This window comes from Colossoma macropomum, unplaced genomic scaffold (genome assembly GCF_904425465.1).
Source record: "Colossoma macropomum unplaced genomic scaffold, Colossoma_macropomum, whole genome shotgun sequence".
In the NCBI taxonomy this organism is placed as follows: domain Eukaryota; kingdom Metazoa; phylum Chordata; class Actinopteri; order Characiformes; family Serrasalmidae; genus Colossoma; species Colossoma macropomum.
The window spans coordinates 21,027,980-21,048,698 of record NW_023494785.1 but is presented as its reverse complement, the minus strand read 5'-3'; the positions used below and the strand labels follow the sequence as shown (position 1 = coordinate 21,048,698).

At 40.0% G+C, this 20,719-nt stretch overlaps 1 protein-coding gene across 4 annotated transcripts; it reads right to left on the bottom strand.

The window, feature by feature from the left end:
- Positions 1-3,062: 3,062 nt before the first annotated feature.
- On the bottom strand, positions 3,063-20,633 carry eva1ba (eva-1 homolog Ba (C. elegans)). 4 transcript variants are annotated; one of them, XM_036586786.1, is made up of 4 exons: positions 20,362-20,633; positions 11,049-11,164; positions 8,704-8,786; positions 3,063-6,850 (listed from the first exon to the last, which is right to left on the bottom strand). In XM_036586786.1, the coding sequence occupies exons 3-4, from the start codon at positions 8,768-8,770 to the stop codon at positions 6,420-6,422; spliced, it is 498 nt and encodes a 165-aa protein (XP_036442679.1). In that variant the 5' UTR covers positions 8,771-8,786; positions 11,049-11,164; positions 20,362-20,633; the 3' UTR covers positions 3,063-6,419. The 4 variants fall into 4 exon arrangements, with proteins under 4 accessions (XP_036442679.1, XP_036442662.1, XP_036442671.1 ...); XM_036586769.1 differs by having other exon boundaries at positions 8,704-8,783; XM_036586778.1 differs by lacking the exon at positions 20,362-20,633 and adding an exon at positions 17,397-18,100.
- Positions 20,634-20,719: the final 86 nt, after the last annotated feature.

Here is a 20,719-nt window from a genome sequence, read left to right as displayed (position 1 = left end):
AAGTGATTTTGGAGCATTTCTATTTCTAATACATTTTCACACAATGTAAAGGACAGCTGCTGTGCTCAAATGGTGTAGAAAAATAAAAGTCAACATATATGTAATTTATTTTGTGATAATATGTGGCATTCACTAATGAGTTAGATAACACAGATTACACCTTGCTCGCTTCCAGAGAGCCTTTCCAGAATGTTACTAACCTTTCTTCTCAACCAAGAACCACCTATTGTTACTCAGCACCATGTGCTGTGTTTTCTACCATCATACTGTAATCCACTATTTTCTACTGTCTTGGTCATGCAAAATCCATTTGCAATGAAATTGGAAGAATTTAACAAATATTAATTATTGTGTTAGTAGGTATAGAGATATTAGATAAATATTAGTAATACATCAGAAAATATCAGTTTTGTGCACATTTTATATGATCTAGGCAAAAAAAATATTTTGTTTTATCCCTCCACGGCTGTGGCACACATTAGATGTCACCCCTGCTACTGGAATGTTTCTGTGGTGAGTCAAGGAGTAACAGCTCACCAATTGACATTTCTACTCCTAGAAACACTCATTTTAGACAAGGTTACTTAAAATCATAGCTACTGAGGGAGTCTGCTAATCATTAAACATAACGGTAGAAAATTCATCAATACAATGTAATTTATGTGGTCTATTGGCACATTTAAAAAGATTTTATAGTGGTTGGTAATAAATGTATATGACTTTTCAAACATCAATTTAAACTGTCCTGTACTGCAAAAGGCATTTTGAATGCAGACCTAAAGAAGTCTGCTAAAACACTGCGCAAATGATAATGATCTGAAACACATCAGCCACTTTTTGAAAGAATACCTCACCGAAAAGAAAATTACAGTCTTAAAGTTCACAACACAATGAACTTAACCACACAAATCCCAGTCTTATTACACACTAAGGCTTATTAATCAGTAACTACAGGGACTTGGCAAGGCAAACTGGTTTAGCTATTCTTAGGTTATAGTAATAAAACTTTGGGCCTGTCACTGGGACCTGGCCATTTAATGGGTTACGATATACTGCTAGCAATTCATCCATATATACCTATATATATATATATATATATATATATATATATATATATACAGTGGGGTGCGAAAGTATGGGCAGCCTTGTTAATTTTCCTGATTTACCTTTATAAATCATTGATTGTTTGGATAAAAAATTTCCGTTAAATATATCATATAGGGGACAAACACAGTGATACTTGAGAAGTGAAACGAAGTTTATATGAATTACAGAAAGTGTGCAATAATTGTCTAAACAAAATTAGGCAGGTGCATAAATTTGGGCACCAAAAAAAAAACCTTAACTCAATATTTAGTAGATCCTCCTTTTGCAGAAATAACAGCCTCTAAACGCTTCCTATAGCTTCTAATGAGAGTCTGGATTGTGGCTGAAGGTATTTTAGACCATTCTTCTTTACAAAACATCTCTAGTTCATTCAGGTTTGATGGTTTCCAAGCATGGACAGCTCTCTTTAAGTGACACCACAGATTTTCAATAATATTCAGGTCTGGGGACTGAGATGGCCATTCCAGAATGTTGTACTTGTTCCTCTGCATGAATACCTTAGTAGATTTTGAGCAGTGTTTAGGGTCGTTGTCTTGTTGGAAGATCCAGCTTCAGCTTTGTCACTGATTCCTGGACATTGATCTCCAGAATCTGCTGATATTGACTGGAATCCATGCGTCCCTCAACTTTAACAAGATTCCCAGTCCCTGTACTGGCCACACAGCCCCACAGCATGATGGAACCACCACCAAATTTTACTGTAGGTAGCAGGTGTTTTTCTTGGAGTGCTGTGTTCTTTTTCCTCTATGCATAACGACCCTTATTATGCCCAAATAACTCTATTTTAGTTTCATCAGTCCACAGCACCTTATTCCAAAATGAAGCTGGCTTGTCCAAGTGTGCTTTAGCATACCTCAGGCAGCTCTGTTTGTGATGTGGGCGGAGAAAAGGCTTCCTCTGCATCACTCTCCCATACAGCATCTCCTTGTGTAAAGTGCGCCAAATAGTTGAACGATGCACAGTGACTCCATCAGCAGCAAGATCATGTTGTAGGTCTTTGGTGCTGGTCTGTGGGTTGACTCTGACTGTTCTCAACATCCTTCGCTTCTGTTTATTCGAGATTTTTCTTGGTCTGCCACTTCGAGCCTTGACTTGAACTGTGCCTGTGGTCTTCCATTTTCTCACAATGTTTCTGACAGTGGAGACTGAAAGCTGAAATCTCTGAGATAGCTTTCTGTATCCTTCCCCTAAACCATGACGGTGAACAATCTTTGTTTTCAGGTCATTTGAAAGTTGTTTTGAGACTCCCATGCTGCGACTCTTCAGAGAAGATGCAAAGAGGAGAAAAACTTACAATTGCCCCCCTTAAATACCCTTTCTCATAATTGGAGTCACCTGTGTATGGAGGTCAAGGGTCACTGAACTTACCAAACCAAATTTGAGTTCCAATAATTAGTTCTAAAGGTTTTGAAATCAATAAAATGACAACAGTGCCCAAATTTATGCACCTGCCTGCTTTTGTTTAACCAATTATTGCACACTTTCTGTAAATCATATAAACTTCATTTCACTTCTCAAGTATCACTGTGTTTGTCCCCTATATGATATATTTCACGGAATTTTTTTATCCAAACAATCAATGATTTATAAAGGTAAATCAGGAAAATTAACAAGGCTGCCCAAACTTTCGCACCCCACTGTATATATATATATATATATATATATATATATATATATATGCTAAGCTATGCAGTAAAGGTCTTGTACTTGAGTTGAAAGACATTGCAATGCTCCATGTTCACATCAAGGGGGTGACACTTACCAGTCATTTGCTTGTGTGCTTTACTGAGTGAAGGAAATAGTTACAATGAAGTTTATAGTTCCATGGATTCTCAGGTTTCATTTCATAATGGAAATTCCTCTGTCATACTGAACAACAATCATACACTTCTGTCCAATGTTTTGAATCACAGTTTCCAATAATATAAAAACATGTTGAAGATACATGTATAAAATTATTGTTATGATGCAACTTTATTGTTTACATCACGTTTCAACTAATCAGTATGAAGATGCAAAACAAATCACAAAATGTTGGATGTATTCAGAATGATAAACAGAGCTATATATTATTATGATTATTGTTGTTGTCATTATTGTTATTATTATTATTATTATTATTATTATTATTACTGTTGTTATTATAGAAACATTAAGAAAAATGACCATATCAACAAAGCAATGGCATTCAGTATTTAGTTGGTTCTCATCTCATGATTCTCGCATGTTGCCTAAACATGTTGCATAATTTTGCCCAGCTTTGTGTCTTTATTATGAAAATCATACTAAATTTTATTCCTGGGGCAATATGAAGAGTCCTCTGGCCTCTTTTCTGGAGGGACAGTCAGAAAAAAGTCTAACTTTACACTTCATAACAAACTCAAATGATATCTGGTCAGCTGTGGTTGAAAGAAATACAAGAAAATCATCTGTAGAATTGGGCAGTAAGTGGAAGGAGCCTTCAACTGATCCAGTGTGATGGGTTGTGATATGTTTTGCCTGCACTGAATTTCAGCCCAAGGACCTCATCTGGAGAACATGTGCTCATTAAAACACACCAGCCTGTGACTAAGCAATAGGGTTATTTTTAACAACAACAGAAATTCCTTCCAACTCTCAGGAATTAAACAAATACACATGGCCTTCTAATTGCACTACACATACAATCAATGCTAATGATGCCTCTATTTGCTTTAAAAAGGTCACATTTTTTCCAGCGGACACAGACGTTTTCCCCCAGAGCTCTGCAAATCACTCTGAAATTTATTTTCACAACTTCACCAAAATCATTTTTCAACAAAGACTGCAACTGTTTAACAAAAGACAAAGTACCCAGTCATAAAAGTAAAAGCTGACAGAGTCATTAATTGCAATTGTAAATGTGTCCAAAGTCTCCTGCCAAAAAATGTAGAGTCATTAGCATATTTCAATCACCCGGCTTATCTGCATGACAGTCTTACAATAGTACAGTGACTAAATAAACTAAATAAGTTTGTATATACCATGAAGCCAAGTGGTCTAATAGTCAAATTAGAAAGCAAGCAACAAAGACCTGAAAACCAAACAAATGTTTTACTTTGCAGTCAAATTAAAAGACAGTCATACTGAAAATATGAAAAGGATTATTCCAACAGAGCAACAAGATACAGTAGCACTCCAGCAAGAGACAGTCTTATAAGAAGAAGTTTAAACATATGTGAAAATGGTCATTTTCATCCCTGTTCTTACTAATGAATTGTTCCTCAGTGGAGGAAAAGGAGCAGAATCACACAAAATTATCTGTAAGTAATTGGACAGTGGCAGTTTTTGTTGGTTTGGTTCTGTACGGCAACATATTGCTGCTGCCGACTACAGTGATATTTGACATTAAATAATGTCTAATGTGAGCTGCAACTTGGTATTCACATCTATGTCAGATGAACCTTGTCGGAATCATAGCCCTTCTATAGCCCTTTGGACAAATTAACCTTATTAAAAATAAAATCGTCATAATTTATAATTTGTTGAAAATTCATAGACCAACAGACATCTCCAGACTCTCCATACCTTCCATGGTGATACTCTGTCAGGCCTGTAAGGCAGCCATTTTCAGTTCCTGCTTGTTTTGGGAGAGTTCAGAAAGTCTTTAGGCTTTTTTTACTGCACTGTACTATTAAGAGTGTTCTTAACACTCTCATTAGTACAACTTCTAAGAGTGTTAAGAGTGTTCATTGGTCCATTTCTAATGAAAAAGAAGTGCTTGATTTTGGCCTACGTAAAACGTTTACTTAAACATTCTGAATTATCACATCAAATGAAGTGAACAACAAAAAATGTTAGTGCCTTGGTGGTGTGAAGTAGATGAAATATACAAGAAATGATTCATATACTTCTTCATATGTTATATAGCACCTACACGCAAAGAAAAAATTTAAAGATACAATTTAAACATTAAAAAAAAATCAGGATTTAGATGGAATAGTGGAAAAGTGCAAATGACTGAGCACAGTCTTGGAATCATCTAGAAATTACAAACAACATCTTTGTACAATACAGTCAAGCCTCAATCCTCAAGCCTGAATGTAGTCTACAGGGCCAGACATGATCTCGAAACAAGCGTGCATGTTGCTGGGTTGTGGTGAAATCCACTGCAAACAAGGGTACAGCCCCCCTAAAACCTGCCCTCTAGTCCATTTTTTTCTCCTCATCTAGATTATGATCCATTGCACAAGCAAAACAAGCTAGCCAGGGAAATGCTGTCATCAGCTAACATTCATTCTTCAAAGTTAATGTTTGAGAAACATGTCTCAATTTAGTTTCGTCAACTGAACTGCAGGGCCAAACTTTTAGTACTAGATTAATTAGATAAAGTGACCCTTATTAGTCCCACAACAGGGAAATTTCAGCTCCGCATTCTAACCCATCCATGCAGTGAAACTACACATGCTGACTACTGAACATACACACTAGGGGCAATGAGCACACGGAGCAGTGGGCAGCCCTATCCATGGCACTCGGGGAGCAGATGGGGGTTAGGTGCCTTGCTCAAGGCCACCTCAGTCACGCACTGTCGGCTCTGGGGATTAAACCGTCGACCTTCCGGTCACAAGGCTTGTTCCCTAACCTCCAGGCTGCCACAACTACACCAGTAATATTGTCTAAAGCTAAGGTATAGTCTGTTTTCATTGAACTGGTTTTCCCTTGCAAGAGGTTACGCTTATTTTGACCTCATGTAACGTGTTCTCCGCATACGCAACACACATCCACATACAAGTTTATGGGGAGACTTTTCACCCCATGCTAACATTACATCCATGTGCTAGTGACAGGCTTGCTTTCCATCTGACAGTGTTGATAAGTGCATCATCACCCCCTACGTTAAGCTTGGCCTTCAGTTAGATTGGTTAAGAAAATTTCACACTTAGTTTGTTCCCAATCTAATTCTCATGGTTGTCCACAGAAGTTCTTATTACTAGATCACGTCTGGCCCTGTGAGACTAGCCTGAATGAACCTGAGGGGGAGTGTGACTCTGTGCTTTTCATTATGGCAACAAAAACAGCGATTTCCACTACCATCCCTCAACATCTGTGCAGTTCTCAATGTAACATATAGCACCAAATCATGCTCCTGTGCAGTATGCATGCTACAGTTGTACTTGTGAACTAAAGCACTGGAGTTACATTGGTCCAAGTTTAAAGAACAAAAAGTGCGCCTTACAAAGAGGTTGCTTGACGTTAAGAGTGCACCTTCTGTTTTTTTTTTACATTGTCCTTCAAAGTCTTGTGCTAAGCCACTAGGTATGGCTTTAGACCACATCCAATAATACTGAGAGCTAATAGTAATGCACCCTTCCTATGGTGCCAGTCCCCGTGCCCAGTATGTCTGGTTGTCCATTTCTCCAGATCTCCCTGATGATCCTCTCCCTCTCCTCCAGCCTCTGTGCTCGTTCAAGTTCCTCCGCTGAAGTGAACACATTTACATTCCCGTCCGACGTGCTGTGGTGATTACTCATGGTGATTTCTGTGGTGCTGGGAGGGATAGGACCCTCCACATCCCCAGCATCTTCCTCATCCTCTTCTTCCTCTTCACTGTCTTCATCTTCCTCATCCTCACTGAAGTCCTTCAGTTGTTTTTTCTCTGGAGTGGAGGGTGCAGTCTTGGTCCTAGGCTTGCATGAGATTCGGATGACCAGCAGGCATAATGTGAGCACCAGACCAAAGCACACACCAATGACAAAATAGAGGCCAAAGCTCTCTGGGTTAGCTGAAATGTAAAACCATAGAGATACAGCTGAGCTTGCAGCATCTCTGAATCAGCAGATAAAACAAGACAAAAAAGCAAACTTTGAAGAGTTTTTGTTTTTTTTCAAAACTCGATACACACTAAATATGCTAAAACGATATTTGAAACAACTGCAGGACTTTACATATATTTCCAGTCAAAATGGCCATTAAGTGCAAAATGGAGGTGTGAAAAATATCCCTGCGATTTCTTTGACAAACTGAAAGCAAGTGTCCAGCAAAAAATAGAAGCTGAATAGAAGAACACACTAAATACTGAGAGAAATGACATTATATGTTTTCTGCTTTTTAATAACTTTTTTGTTTTCCATTTTGACTGGAAATTAAATAAATGAAGGGTGACTTACACATAGTACAGTATTTTCAACAAAACATTACAGTAGTGCAGAAATAAAGCAGAATTGCTAGCTCCATGCACAAAGACTTTAACTTATTTTGATGTCTTTCACATCAATAACCAATTCAAATTTTAATCAATTTTATGTGGGCTAAAAATTTAGACCTACTACATTTTTGTAACAAGTTTCATTTAAAATGAAGAAGGTCAGTTTTGATAGCTTCTTAATGCCAGTCTTGTCAGTGCAGTCAGTACAGCCAGCATAGCCAGTGTAGTCAGTGTTGTCAAAGTGGTCAATGCCGTCTGCACATTCAGTGCAGTCAATGAAGTCAGAACAACCAGTGTAGTCAAAGCAGTCACTGCAGTCACAGCAGTCACAGTAGTCACAGCAGTCACCGCAGTCACAGCAGTCACAGCAGTCAGAGCAGTCACAGCAGTCACAGGAGTCACAGCAGTCAGAGCAGTCACAGCAGTCAGAGCAGTCACAGCAGTCACAGGAGTCACAGCAGTCAGAGCAGTCACAGCAGTCAGAGCAGTTACAGGAGTCACAGCAGTCAGAGCAGTCACAGGAGTCACAGCAGTCACAGCAGTCAGAGCAGTTACAGGAGTCAGAGCAGTCACAGCAGTACGAGCAGCAGCAGTCACAGCAGTCAGAGCAGTTACAGGAGTCAGAGCAGTCACAGCAGTCACAGCAGTCAGAGCAGTCACAGCAGTCACACCAGTCAGAGCAGTCACAGCAGTCAGAGCAGTCACAGCAGTCACAGCAGTCAGAGCAGTCACAGCAGTCACAGCAGTCACAGCAGTCACAGCAGTCACAGCAGTCACAGCAGTCAGAGCAGTCACAGCAGTCACAGCAGTCAGAGCAGTCACAGCAGTCAGAGCAGTCACAGCAGTCACAGCAGTCAGAGCAGTCACAGCAGTCACAGCAGTCACAGTAGTCAGTGCAGCCATTGGAACCAAAGTAATTAGTGCAGTCAGCTCAGCCAATGCAGTCAGTGCAGTTAGCACAGTCAGCTCAGCCAGTACAGTCAGTGCAGTTAGCGCAGATAGAGCAGCCAGTGTAGTTAGTGCCAGAACATGGATGTAACTAAAAAGTGTCAAAGAACGGAGATACAAGAGAGAAAGAGAAAGTGCAACTTGGTAGAGACTTTGTAATGCTCTTTTTTGTAAAATAAAAAATAAAATAAAAAACACAAAAAGTCACCCTTTTAAAAAGTGGTTCTTCAAGGATCCTTTGGTAAAAGCATGTTAATCAAATAACCATTGAATGCAACTCAGATAACCTAAAGACCTTTTTTGGTACTGTTTGGAACCTTTCTTGCAAAGACTACATGAGAACAGGCTACAGGCAACAGGCTTTCAGAAATGTATGCGTATTCTTACCAGTGATTGAATACAACTGAGAAATATGATTGAAAATACATGACCTATTAAAAATCCTTAATTTCTAAAGAGTCAGTAGCTTTAAAAGTACTAACCTTTTATATGAGCATAAGCAGCAATGGTGTTACTCAAAAGGTCCATCTCTTTCCGTTTTACATCCATCCTGTTTTCACACCTGCTGAGGCAACATATCGATTAGAAAGATGTATCTTTTATTCTGTTTAATACATTTTCACAGCAGGCATATTGAACGTGACAGACAAGCACAAGAAACAAAACACAAATGCACTTCCACATTTGAAGTGCAGCCCTGCCCTGGACAAGGCTATTTAACCGTTTATTAGGGCCAAAAGAGCCACATACCATGTTCTACTATGCACTAAACTCTGCGCTCCAAACACATCCCCATATGTTTGTGGGTGTGGAAGTAGTGGCTTAGCCAGTTGGAGACAAAAGTGACTCTGTGTCAGTTTGGATGCTTCTCACTGAGCAATTATACAGAGCCACTGGCACATGGTAGCCTCTTTTGTGAGGTCTTGGGGTCACTTTCACACATTAGCCAAGGAAGCCCACTTCCTCTACAAATTTCCATGAAGACCGGAGTCTGGCAGACAAGTGCTTGTTCGGTAGTGGACAAATGCTTGTTTGCCGGATGAATCTCTATCTTTGCTGGCAATCAGATGGCTCATCCTCAGTCACATATCCCTGGAAGTATTGTTTGTGTCCATTGTATTTTATTCTATCGCATCCAGACAATGAGTCAGTATCCATCTTACTGTAAACTCCCTAGGAAGTCTCATGTTTCCTACTTGAGAGAGAAAAAAACAACTGTATGAGTGGGTGAGTGGCTGGGGATGGTTTTTGCTTAATGGAGTCAACATGTCCTCATTCCTTTCCCAGCTCTGCAATGGGAATCCTGCTTCCAATCTGAGAACGCTGGGAGGAAGACTGCATCACAGGAAAATGCAATAGCTTCAGGTCATGTGCTCTTGCTGGCAGAGCCTTTGATAGGGGGATATCAAGGACTCTCCTTGCTGGGCCTTACCAGATTTCCTGTATCCCCCACCCCCCAACCCACCTCACCCTCTCCCATCCATCAGCGTCACGTAGTGCTTCCTGCTGACTTTGGCCTCTCTTACCACACTCACTATTGTTCTCAACATATGACATCATTGCAGTGGGTAGCCAGAAAGCATTAGTGAGTTTAGTAGAGGACTCCCTCATTAAAACTATAATATTTAAAGTCCTATGGGAAACAGTGTGAAATGTTAAAAGTGTTTGTATGATACTAAAATTATTTTAACAATCATTCAGCAAGTTTGAATGGAAAAACATGATAGAGAAATAATAAAACATGGCTTAAAAACCACTGATCAGACCTTTTTGAGAACACTCTGGGCATGGTCTTAATATGCTGATAATCAACTGTGACTGTAATCCCTCAGTCCTAGGTTTCCAGTCTGAGGCACTGAAGCAGAAGCGGCCAGAGAAGACGCAAAGCTCTACATATTGTTGTGGTTGGAACAAAACCTTATACGGTACCTCCAAAAAACCTCAAAAATGGTAACTTTACAGGAGAAGGAAAAACCTTAATTTACTTTTAATGTAAATCAGTGGAACCAGACTTTCTTCCATGCAATTTTGGACCATTTCTTTTGGTCCATTCATCATGAGATTTACACAATAGGGAAATAGGCATTTTCAAATAATGTCAAAAACTGTAAAATGGAGATCAAGGTTGTGTTCTGACAACAGCGATATGCAGATGGTGTTGAAGATGCACAACAAACATTATCCAGCTTTTATATTGCAATATCTTAAGAAAGGTAAGGTTCTTTTTCACTTTTCTGCTGGATGTGCATCCATGGAATGCTGGCGTGGCATTCCTTGAATGCACAAATGCATGAATAGACGGATGGATGGACGAACAGACGGTTGAACAGATGGACTAAAGGCAGACAGATAAGCTAGTCTGATAGGTCAGTTATGCTTGCAAGGTTAGCTTTCACTCTGCTTTTAACTTTCTCTCAGTAAGTTTCACTGACAAGTGCAGGGGAGCACAGTTTTGTTAAAGTTTTTATTAAAGTTGTGTGTGTGGGAGGAGCCACATCATCCTTGCGATTGGTGAGGGTACTGCTTATGTAAACACTACCCAAGATTAGGACTACTCAGTTTACTTTGAAAGAGGAGACTTTGGTGAAATACATCAGGTAGTCAGTGGACTATGTATACTCTGTGTCCACAAGAGCAAGATTAACCTGCTCAGAAAGAAAATTTTAGTAGATTTAGGTTAGGTGTCATGTTAATCCACTATTGCATGTTTGCAGTGGTAGGGCTTTTTATTAAGACAACCAAACATGCTATAATTTTATTAATGCAATATCAACTTGTTTGTTTTATCATAGAAAACACATAAGTCAAAATGAAGCATACTGCTTACCATTCAAAAATGAGCCTTCAGAGTGTGTACACGATTCATTGGCAGCTTTCGGTGAACTTGGCCTTTCACACTGTCTGGATCTGCCCCTCTAGCCTTTGACTGGCTCAGTCCTTTGGCTGATCAAAGATAAGAGCAAACATGCACACACAGATGTCAGACCACATCACATCCAAATGCAGTGAGGCATCTGCAATGCAAACAAATGACAGGCACAGTGCTGGAGCTGTGGACACAGGAGGTCAGGATAAGGCTGAATAAACTTACACTAGTGATTCAGACTGAGTTTGTTACAGGCTCAATCACATTATTCTGCTCCAGGCATATGAATGTAAAGTTAAGTTAAGGCTTGATGCATGATTATGTCAGACCCCAAACAAAGATTACAGTAAATGGAGACTCACTGGGTTCCGTCTAACTCATAGAATTATTAGTAGTGTCTATCAAAGAGCTGCAGCTTTGGCACAATTAACAGAAGTGCTTCAAAAACAGTGCCTCTGAACTGCTGCTCAGTTACCAGAAACCTGGACAGAATCTCAAATCATAGTTCTCTGAAGAATGCACCACAGAGGGAATTCTCTTTCAGGGCCTCCGTGGTAGCTGCCAGGATAAGTTGGTTTAGCAGAGCTCTTTCACTGTCCTGTGCAGATTTGAATCTTGCTGACTTCTGGCAGGCCCTTTGCTCCGAATCCCTGTGTGGACGCCTGAGCCAGAGGTCACCACTGCAGCACTTACCACCATAGGTCCATGAAAACACATGGGGAAGAGAGGGACTGTGACAATGCTGGAAGTGCAAAAAAAAAGAGGATCCAAGTGCATCCTATCGGTGGACTTCTATCTGTTTGATTTACTATAGCTTACTAAACCCAAATCATAAAAATATATTGTTGTTATATCAAAACCTCATAAATAAAAAAAAATCTTTTAGGTATGTTAATGTAACATTTTATGAACTAATTTTGGGTAAATTTTTATTGGTCCACTCATAATGAAACATTCACTGATTGTAAAGTGCAGCAGCCATTAAAAAATTGGTAATAAAAATCTTTGCTATATAATTTTCTATTAGTTTATCATTGTATTTTTCTTCCTTCTTTTTTCATCTTGCTGTTCAGAGCCTCACTACCAGCACTGCAGATCGCAAAACTCCCACCTAACTTTTACAACCACTTACCAATAGAACGTGTCTCTGTTAGAATCCGTGACTCATTTTTCCATTATTATAACAAAAATGTCTTATTCAGCATTGGTAGCTCTATTAATCCAGGTAATATTGTATTGCCTAATACTAGTCAGTGCTTAGGCATCTGTAAATGAAAGATAATGGCAGTTGGAGACTTGTTTAAAGCCTATGTAAACACTCATTAACCTGCTCTGTTGTTGTGTTTGTGTTTTGTTTTTTCCCTGGGGAGGAAATTATTAACAGACCCCCTGCTGTCCAACCTTCAGCTCTGTGACTCAAGTGAAGTTGTGCATTTTTCTGGATATGACCTCATTTTCCACAGCAGATGTTGCCACAAGCTTTGACAAAAGCTAGGAGATGTAAGCACATTCTTTTGCTCTGGTGCTAGAGGTGTTGCCTAACTCTGCCCATCAGTCTATTTTAAATTCTTAAAGACAGTGAGGAATATGCTTGATGTACTCTCGCAACTGGGGATTCAACTACAGACAATGCGTTCATTAGTGTTAAATAATTGAGATGTAAGTGTTTTTAACATCTATTTTGAATTATGCATCACACTTACTAGGAATATCTTTAAAAACAACATAAAAAAGTTCTATTTCAGTTTTGACCAGCGGAGACCAGGGCACTATCACAATTCAAATTCCTGCCAAGACAAACCCCACATGAGGCTGGGAAAAGGCTGGTCTCTATTTTGGATGCAGGGTTGTTTGCTTTGTGTTTGAGAGGAGAAGCAGCAGGGGAAGTCCAGGGCCTGTCATATCAGGTGATGTTTCTGTTCCTGTCCACAATAAGAAGACCACAATAGCATATCCTTCCTCCGGATTTACTTCTGTTTAGGACTCAAAATAAGCCAAAAGTAACCCCAACTGTATTTGTCTTTTATTCACTCTTCTTTAGACGTTGGGATCCTCAGTTGCTTATTAAGCTGTCTGTAAGCATATGGAAGTTAAGTAGATGATTTGTTAGCCATAAAAAGTGAATGAGGCCAACTTTTAAAGCAAGCCTCCCTCCTGGAAACCACAGGACAGTAGCTTCTCTTCTTCTGAAGCTGGAGCACAAGGGACAAATCATTCATAAACAATTTGACCACACAACTCTCACGAAGCATTGCAAAACATAATAACGGTGGATATGTGGAATTTACCCAGTGAGTTAGGGCTATAATTGAATTCCAGAATAAGGGAGAAAAAAAACTCATTGCCAGCCAAGAGAAGCAGATGGATGTGTCTGATACATAAAAAAATCACCTTGCAACTTGCAACCACTGCAGGATTTTTTTGGCGCAGTGATTGCAACATTTGAGGCATTCTTGGAATAGGATCTGATAGCTGACGTGTCTTTTAAATCTTAAAGTTTATTGCATTTTATTTTTGCGCCAATTCTTGCTTCCTTACTCTACTGCAGGCATGTGTGACCAGTAGCACAAGCTTAACAGCGGTCACCTTAAAAACGTTAGGTGCTTGGACTTGTTAAAATCTGCCATGAATAGCAACTTAATAATTACAACTGAACACTTTGTTTATTACTAATGGTTTGTCCTTAGAGTACTATGACTTGTGATCTTGTATTTTTTCTGTTTTTCCCATAACATTTGGCAGAAATGCTGACAGTACAGAATGTACGCCAGCATGTAGTCTCTGATGGCTCACACGAGCCAATCAAGATCACCTGAACACCAACAAAGTCCAGAAGCACTCTAGTCAAAATGAAAGTGGCAGCCTAATGGAAGTTCAAGATTTTCCCTGAAACCACAGAGGTGCTGAGGGTTACTTTCCACCCGATAAACTCAGACACATTTCTGGAGCGGAGGTACAGGCAGCCTTGCCTGCAAAAGCATTCAGCATCCATGGCAAAGGCATTTACTCTGTGATTTTCAGTTGAGCTCTTTTACAGCTCTGGATCTTGTAAGGGCATTTCATAGAGAAGCGTCTTTCTTCCTTGCTACTCTTCATTGGAGAGCTCACAGATCACACTGCGCCCAGCGTTTGCACTTGTTCCCCTGGTGCGTGCTCTGCCAGTGGCTCTTTCATAAGGGTGATATTTCACTTGGACGAAAGTCAGACATGTGGCTTCCATCAGATCCTTGACCTTACACATAAGGTGGAGCTGACCATGAAACTGTGTGCCAGCTGGGGGAACAGAGACTTAACTGCTACAATCCCATGTTTTCATATACTCTGAAAAGTGTGGTTTTACTTGCAGAAAGTTGTGGATTATTGTCTCTTTCTTGAAGTTAGTTTCCATTAATTAAATACCCCAGGCAGTCTAATATCAAATATATTTTGATATTATTCAATATATATTTCTCAAAACAGTATTTTTATAGAAGGATAGCATACTTAATTTCAATGTATGTTAACAAAACGTTTTTATTTTAGTTTTGACCACTTCTAGCCCATCCATCATGAAACACTAACAAAATGTAAAGTTCAGTTGACCCTTTAAAATTCTGTAAAAAAAAAAAAAAACATAAAAAAAAGAGTTATGAGGTTTTGATATAACAGAAATGCTATACTATATAGTAAATAGGTTAATATGAAAACCCCTTAAATGGCCAACAATCTCATAACTTTTTTCATTTTAATTACCCATTCCCCATAACCTTTAAATGCTGTTCATGAACTATGGAGCAATAAAGTTGGATCGAAGGCACTACCGTAAGTAATTGTGCAGTAATTGAGAGCTTTTCTGACTTGTATTTTAAGAATGTGAATAACAAATCATATGTCACCTGCCCACAACAGCCTATTATCAGTGAAGGACTGATAATAGAAGCAAATCTCTTGCTTCACCAACTGTTGGCCACTCTGTGATCATATCACTAAAATGCACATTTTGTTTGGCTTTCCAGAGTAAAAATGAATGCAGAGTTTTTGGCTAGTTCTAAGCTCTGATGAAATGCAGTTTGGAAAAGGCCTATTATTGTTATGCATAAATATGTCAACCACTCTAAAAACCTTCTGCTAACAACTTCTCTGTCTTCTCCAAAATGATTTCTGTGTGTAATTTGAATTTGAATGTGACACATGACAAAATGCTCTGTGCCACATTTCAACAATCTGAAATACACTGTAATGTAAATGCAGCATAAGGTCCAGTTATCTTCCACTGGGGTGGTAGTAGTAGCAGTGTTGTTGTGGCTATAGAAGACGGTCGTTGAGATAAAGGCTAAGTTGTGGGGTTAAGGGTTAATATGGCCCAGGTGTGTATTTGGTGGGAGGCAGAGCCCCTGTGCTTTCTGTGTTCATCCTGAGGAGAAACATTATCCCATGAGGCCCATGTGCCTAATCACAATGTGCCTAATCATTCAACTCATACTTCAATATCTTCTGCCCCATGACTGCTCCAGGATCATAATCCCATCCAAACTCACAAGAACACCCACCCACATCTCCTTCCATGGGGATCGCTAAAGACATCAAGTCATCCGTCACAGTTCACTATTCTATTCCCTTAGAATTCCAGAGTTTTTACAGCCCTATGGAGATTTGTTATCCAAATATGACCTAGAGTGATTTAAGCTTTTCCATCAGCTACATAAATATTTTCTTGTGCACTTTTTTGTGCATTACACATACTGCTAACGGCTAAGAGCATTAACAAGATTACTTTCAAAAGCTGAGGTCTTGCACTTAAGTGCAGCATGAGTACGAGAGCAAGGTAACCTCCAGGTGATCCCTGCTCTCAAGCTCCACAGATAGAGCATGATCTCATCCATAGGTTGATCTGAGCCAGTGGGCCCCTGTAGACCCACAGAACACGTACTGGATCTATTATGCAGAACTTCATATTACTGTATGAGGCAAAAAACATGTGGGTGGGTATCATTAACTCTGCCCTGCTCTGGGAGATATGCACATGCAGTACATAACTCACATTTTAGCTATCTAGATATTCACTCATAATGGAAAGAGGGAGCGTAAGGAAAAATGTTTGGGACGTGTCAGAAAGCACATACTCTTTCAGCCTCAGAAATAACTCAGGGGAAGAGGGTCAGGGCCTAAGGTCACACTAAATCAATCAAATGTTGATAAGACAGAGTGAAGGAGTGGTCTAATGCATACTGAGAAACAGACAGTTTGGAGTCAAACGAGACTCTACAGATGTCTTGGTCTCTGCTGGTGCAGGAGCTCATCATGTCTGACAACACAAACATCTTGTGTGTGTATATGCTATGTTTGTATATTTACACAAGCAGTTAAAGAAGAAGGATTGACCTCTGGCCCACCTAAATCCATAGAGAATGTTAACTACCAGCACAGAAGACAGGAGATAAGGTAGGCACTGTGAATGACACTGGCGTAGGGGTTACGCTAAGGGTGCTTTTTAGGGAATAGGGCTGGTTCTAAGTCATCCATTGCAAAACAAAAAGCAGATGTAGCGCTTATCTTGTCTTTCTATCATGCAATTAATCAGACAAGCATAACATGTCAAAATAAACATGGGCACTCAATCAGATGAAACAACACCCAATCTGGCTTGGAGTTTTTAAAGACAGAGACTGATGAATGAAAATGTCAATTATAAATAAAAAGCATAGGGGAGGAGGTGCTCTGACTTGGCCCATGAACAGGCAACCGCTATATGATACTAAGTAGGGGATGCACATTTTCAAAGCGTGAAGCCCTGACCTCAGCTCTCCAGATTATGTTACCTTATTATTGACTCTTTTAGTAGATGAATTCTAGGAGGGCAGGAGGTTTGTTTTTCGCTGTTCGTAAAATTTCAACAGGTTTTTAACAGCATAACTTTAATGAGCCTGGATATTCTTGGCTCTGACTTGGTAAGGGGGAAAAACATAAAAATTACATTTTTCTTTCTGTTTCTACCAGTTCTGATGAGGTGCAGTGATAAAGTCGATAATTTTGTATCCTGTGCCTAGAATAAGTAACTACAGCATGAATAAAAATGCTGTAATCACTGGCTTGTCTGAACAAATAAGAGTTCTCCTCATATATATGTATCCTATTGCCAGACCTCTACAGCATGTAATTTAATGAATGTAGAGGAATGTGTCCACAGCACTTGACCATTATGATATTTTTCCACAAATAAGTTTAGAAAAAGCATGTAACATTTATCCGACATTACAGTCTTTCACACTACTTATACACTGTAACATATTCAAAACCAGCATCAAACGTAGGTGCATGATTTGTACTCACCACAGAATAACGTCAAGGTTGTGTTCATAGAACATTGTTGAGAAACTTTCTGAGGTCCAGATTTGATTCCACACATATATCATTCAACTCAAAACAGCAGAGTTTCATTAAACTGTAAGCAGCCACTGCTGTTGGATACACTCACAGATAGTCACACAGTTCACGGTCTTCTCAGCACTATGCAAGTACCGTACTAAAAGTGTTTGATTGTACTTCAAGAGCCCAGGAAAGAGGTGGTGACTTCCTCCAGCAGCTACAGCGTAACAGACTTCTCTGCTTCCAAACCGTGCTTTACAAACAGCAGGAAGCGTTGTCACACAGCCCTCTCAGTGAGGCAGCAAACGGGAGAGGGGGAAAAAAAGGAGGAACAGCCTAAAATGGGCTGGGTTTGGGAAGAGGGGGGAAAGGAAAGAAGGGAGGGGGAGTCTTTCCCGTGTTGTTAAGGAAACAGTGAGGAAAAGTCAGCCCGAAACCAATTAACTAAGATTTTCCACACTGAATAAAACATGACAGTACAAGGGAAAGAAATAGCCACTGACTGAAGCATTGACTGAAATGGGTGTGTTCACTTTGAAGTCTAATGAAAAACACAGACAGTGCCTTTGTTGTTTGTATGTGCTTGAAAGGATATCTGCATGAACCAGAATCAAATTAGAGCAACAACAAGTGAAATATATAAATAACATTAAAAAGTAAGGATAAAACATTGGACTTGGACCAGAAAAGATGGCTCTGAAACCAACAACCAATCCTTATGAAGATAAGAAAGACTTTAATTAATAGGATATTCTTTCAGGAAGCAAATACAGTATCTTTATACTATATTCTATCAATGACTGCCATGTTCCATCACACTGAAAATTAAAGCATTTAACTTTGCGCCTAGATTTTCAGGCTGAAAACCTACTTAATCAGCTAAGACTTTCTAGTACCCCTCTGTGATCTGATCGTGTTTCTGAGAAAAAGAGCCTACTAATTCTTCCATCTTGTCTGATGTAGCCAGCTTCATTGCATGAGTAATCCCTTCTCCGTAGTCGCTTCCATTTCAATTGACTAGGACAACCACTTTAGGAGACCCCCTTAATGTAAGAGCATCTACAGAGGCTGCCAAGATTATCAAGGACTAAGATCCATTTTAAGCATCCGGAGGGCTCCCATGACGGCCACTGCTGGTTGTGGGAAATCACTTGTGAAGATATGTTTGTAAACGCTAAGAAACATTAAGAAAAATGAAAAAGTGGACATTACTTTGTATAAAAATAACAACAAGATCTGAATGCTCACGTGGCAAAGTCACGTGCATTTCTTGGTTAAAACTGAAAAAATATGTTAAGGGATTAACAGAACGCTCCAACTCAAACACTCTGAATTCTCCATCAAAACTTTATGTTCCCTGTTCTTCAGTCTTCCAATCAGAGACAAAAAAATGAAGAAACGAGCACAAGGAATAACTCCAACTTCCCCTCAGTACTCTTAGTGATGGGCCAGAGCAGAGGAAAGAAGAGCCATGGACTTGGAGGGCTAAAAGAAATGAAAACTTGGAGAACTGTTTTTCTGGACTGCTCAGCTCCCCGTGGCATTGTGGGCTGAAACTACTCATGGGGCTGGCAGATGTCCACCTGTCCCCAAGGCTGATTTACTCTCCCAAAACTAGAGGGGAGCATAAGGTGAGGGAGAAAGGAGAGAGGCTGGGGGATGCGGGGGGCTGTCAGGGCTGACTTATCTGGACCCGTACAGCATAAACCCAATGCACCCTTTTAGCGCAACAGAATGAGTGCCTGAGCATTCCTTACACTAAGACTCAGCAGTTGAACGCGTTGATGAGCATTCATCATCAGAAAGTGGTTTTTAAAAGGATGGAGATAAAAAGAAGAACATTCTGTTTGAAGACTGCATGTCTGTCTCCATAAGAAATAGCTCTAAAAGCTATAATGAGCAGAGGAGGTGATAGAATGTCTTAGACAAGACAGCACTTGTCCAAAACCCAAGGCGAAATGAGGTAATAAAAGCTAACAGGTGTAAAGATATCAGAAGTGCATTTGGCCCTCAGCTAACACTTACAAACGGGTAGCATGATGCATTGTCAGATAGAGCGCCTCTTAAATAAAAGAATAATATGTGTGGCAGAAGAAATACTCAGAAATGTACTATATCACACATTCTCTGTATTCTCAAAGGCTTACAGTACATTAACAGAGATTGCAGCTAAAGCACTTGAATAGATGGACACAAGGTTAATCACTGGGCACATGCTTAAACCCACCAGACGTTCCCTGCTTAGTGCAATCCAGAACACACGCTCCTTGATTGCTTTAATTGAGGGTGGTTTCTAGTACAGCAGTAACTATTTCTCAAGCCCACCACTAATCTGATAATTGACAAGGAAAATTGCTTCTGCCAAGCATCAGCTGCCAACTTGACTCAGGAAAGACTGGGTGTACTAGGCTAGCAAAGAAAGTCATCTAACACCACTGGATTAGTAATCTGAACAAAAATGTCATATGCTGAAATAAATAGCAGGAGGAGATTCTTGGAAGGAATTTGTGTTGCTCTATTCAATCAAGAACACATGAGAATTTCAGAATGTAAACACATGCTCTGCAGAGCTCTCACGGCTTACCTCAACTGACTCCGAAATTTCAGCTCCACTGAGAGTGATGTGGGAGTTACGAAGACATGTGCTCCAACACCCATTAGTATACTGGAGGATTCCTGGCTCTTCAAAGCTATTTATTAAAAACATACACCCGAAGAAGACATCTCCCTGCAGGTACAGCCCAAAACCTCTTACATAAAGAAGAACGTGTCTGCCAGCCAGTCTCTCTGTCTCTAGTAAAGAACCCACATAGAATCCTCAAGACACTTTGTGTGGAACATGTGTTCTCAACTCTGTAGAACAGTCTTTGACAGACAGTTCTACAGAGTTGAGAACACTTTGCAGCACATAAATATACTCTCTACTCACCAAGATCCTGTGCATCTGTTATCATATACAGAGAATGTGCTCCATGCTGATCTTCTCTCTGATGCTGCTGCTGTTTTTGGTGAATATGGAAAGAGTTCCTGCATGCCTGCTGGCGAGGTTGTAAGGGGAACCCGTGCAGAAGGAGAGGTCTGTTTGGTATTAGATGGGAGGGCTAAGACAGGAAATGGCTCAGGGGGGATTGACGCGGTCCCTCCATAGTCGGCACCACTCCCGGAGTTCCAAGCCTGGACCAGTAAAAGGCCTTCAGTGTTCCTCCCTTCACTGAGGGAGGGGAGGAGAGGGGGAAGAGGTTTAAACTTGAGCGAGTGTGACGAGAGGACGGGGAGGAGTGGGTGTT

What these genes read in the sequence shown, in the direction of transcription:
- eva1ba (XM_036586786.1), bottom strand. Translation starts at nt 8,770, where the DNA reads ATGGATGTAAAACGGAAAGAGATGGACCTTTTGAGTAACACCATTGCT. An exon ending in TGCTTATGCTCATATAAAAG is followed by an intron (nt 6,851 to 8,703) that starts GTTAGTACTTTT and finishes TTTACATTTCAG; the next exon opens with CTAACCCAGAGAGCTTTGGC.